Raw genomic sequence first — 704 nt, forward strand, 5'->3', positions numbered from 1 at the left:
CTACTTAAGAAACCAACCTTTGGAAGCAGTCAATGCAAGCACAACGTGAAGTGTGTTGAGCTTTAAAACGGGACTAAATGTATTGAGGTAGTCGATGCTGGGTACTTGGGTGAAGCCTTTCGCGACTAGTTGCGTCTTACGTCTTTCAATGCTCCCATCGAGATTGTGTTTGAGCTTAAACACCCATTTGCAGCCTATGGGTTTCTTCCCAGGAGGAAGAGCTTGGATTTCCCAAGTCTGTAGTTGCTGTAGTGCATCAAGTTCATCTTTGATGGCATTCCTCCAAGTAGCATGAGCTACGGCATCCTCATAAAATCTTGATTCTTTGTCAGTAGAGATGGCCAGGGAGAAGGTTCTATGTGATGCTGAAAGTGCATTATAACATAAGAAGTGTGTGAGGGGATATTTGCTTGGTGGCACTGTGGAGACACTCATATTAAAAATCTTTGAGATATGCAAGTTTTGTACGCTCTCTTGTAGACCTTCTTAAAGGAACCAGATGTTGAGGGACAGGGGTATGAAAATTATCAATGGATGTATGCTCAGTTGTTTCTCCATTTAAATCATTATTAATGCATGAATTAATGATGTGTGTGGTGCTTTGTGTTGGTGAAGTGGGTGCGGGAATCTGTTGTTCGGGAAGATATTCGTGTGTGTGTAGATACTGGACTTGTGGTAAAGTATATGAATATGTATCATATGTG

The 704-nt window shown here is 41.6% G+C and overlaps 1 protein-coding gene across 1 annotated transcript; it reads right to left on the bottom strand.

The window, feature by feature from the left end:
• On the bottom strand, window positions 1–435 carry LOC107494725 (uncharacterized mitochondrial protein AtMg00820-like). The gene has a single exon (XM_016115761.1). The coding sequence runs from the start codon at window positions 433–435 to the stop codon at window positions 1–3; it is 435 nt and encodes a 144-aa protein (XP_015971247.1).
• Between the last annotated feature and the right edge of the window lie 269 nt (window positions 436–704).

This window comes from Arachis duranensis, chromosome 6 (genome assembly GCF_000817695.3).
Source record: "Arachis duranensis cultivar V14167 chromosome 6, aradu.V14167.gnm2.J7QH, whole genome shotgun sequence".
Taxonomy (NCBI): Eukaryota; Viridiplantae; Streptophyta; class Magnoliopsida; order Fabales; family Fabaceae; genus Arachis; species Arachis duranensis.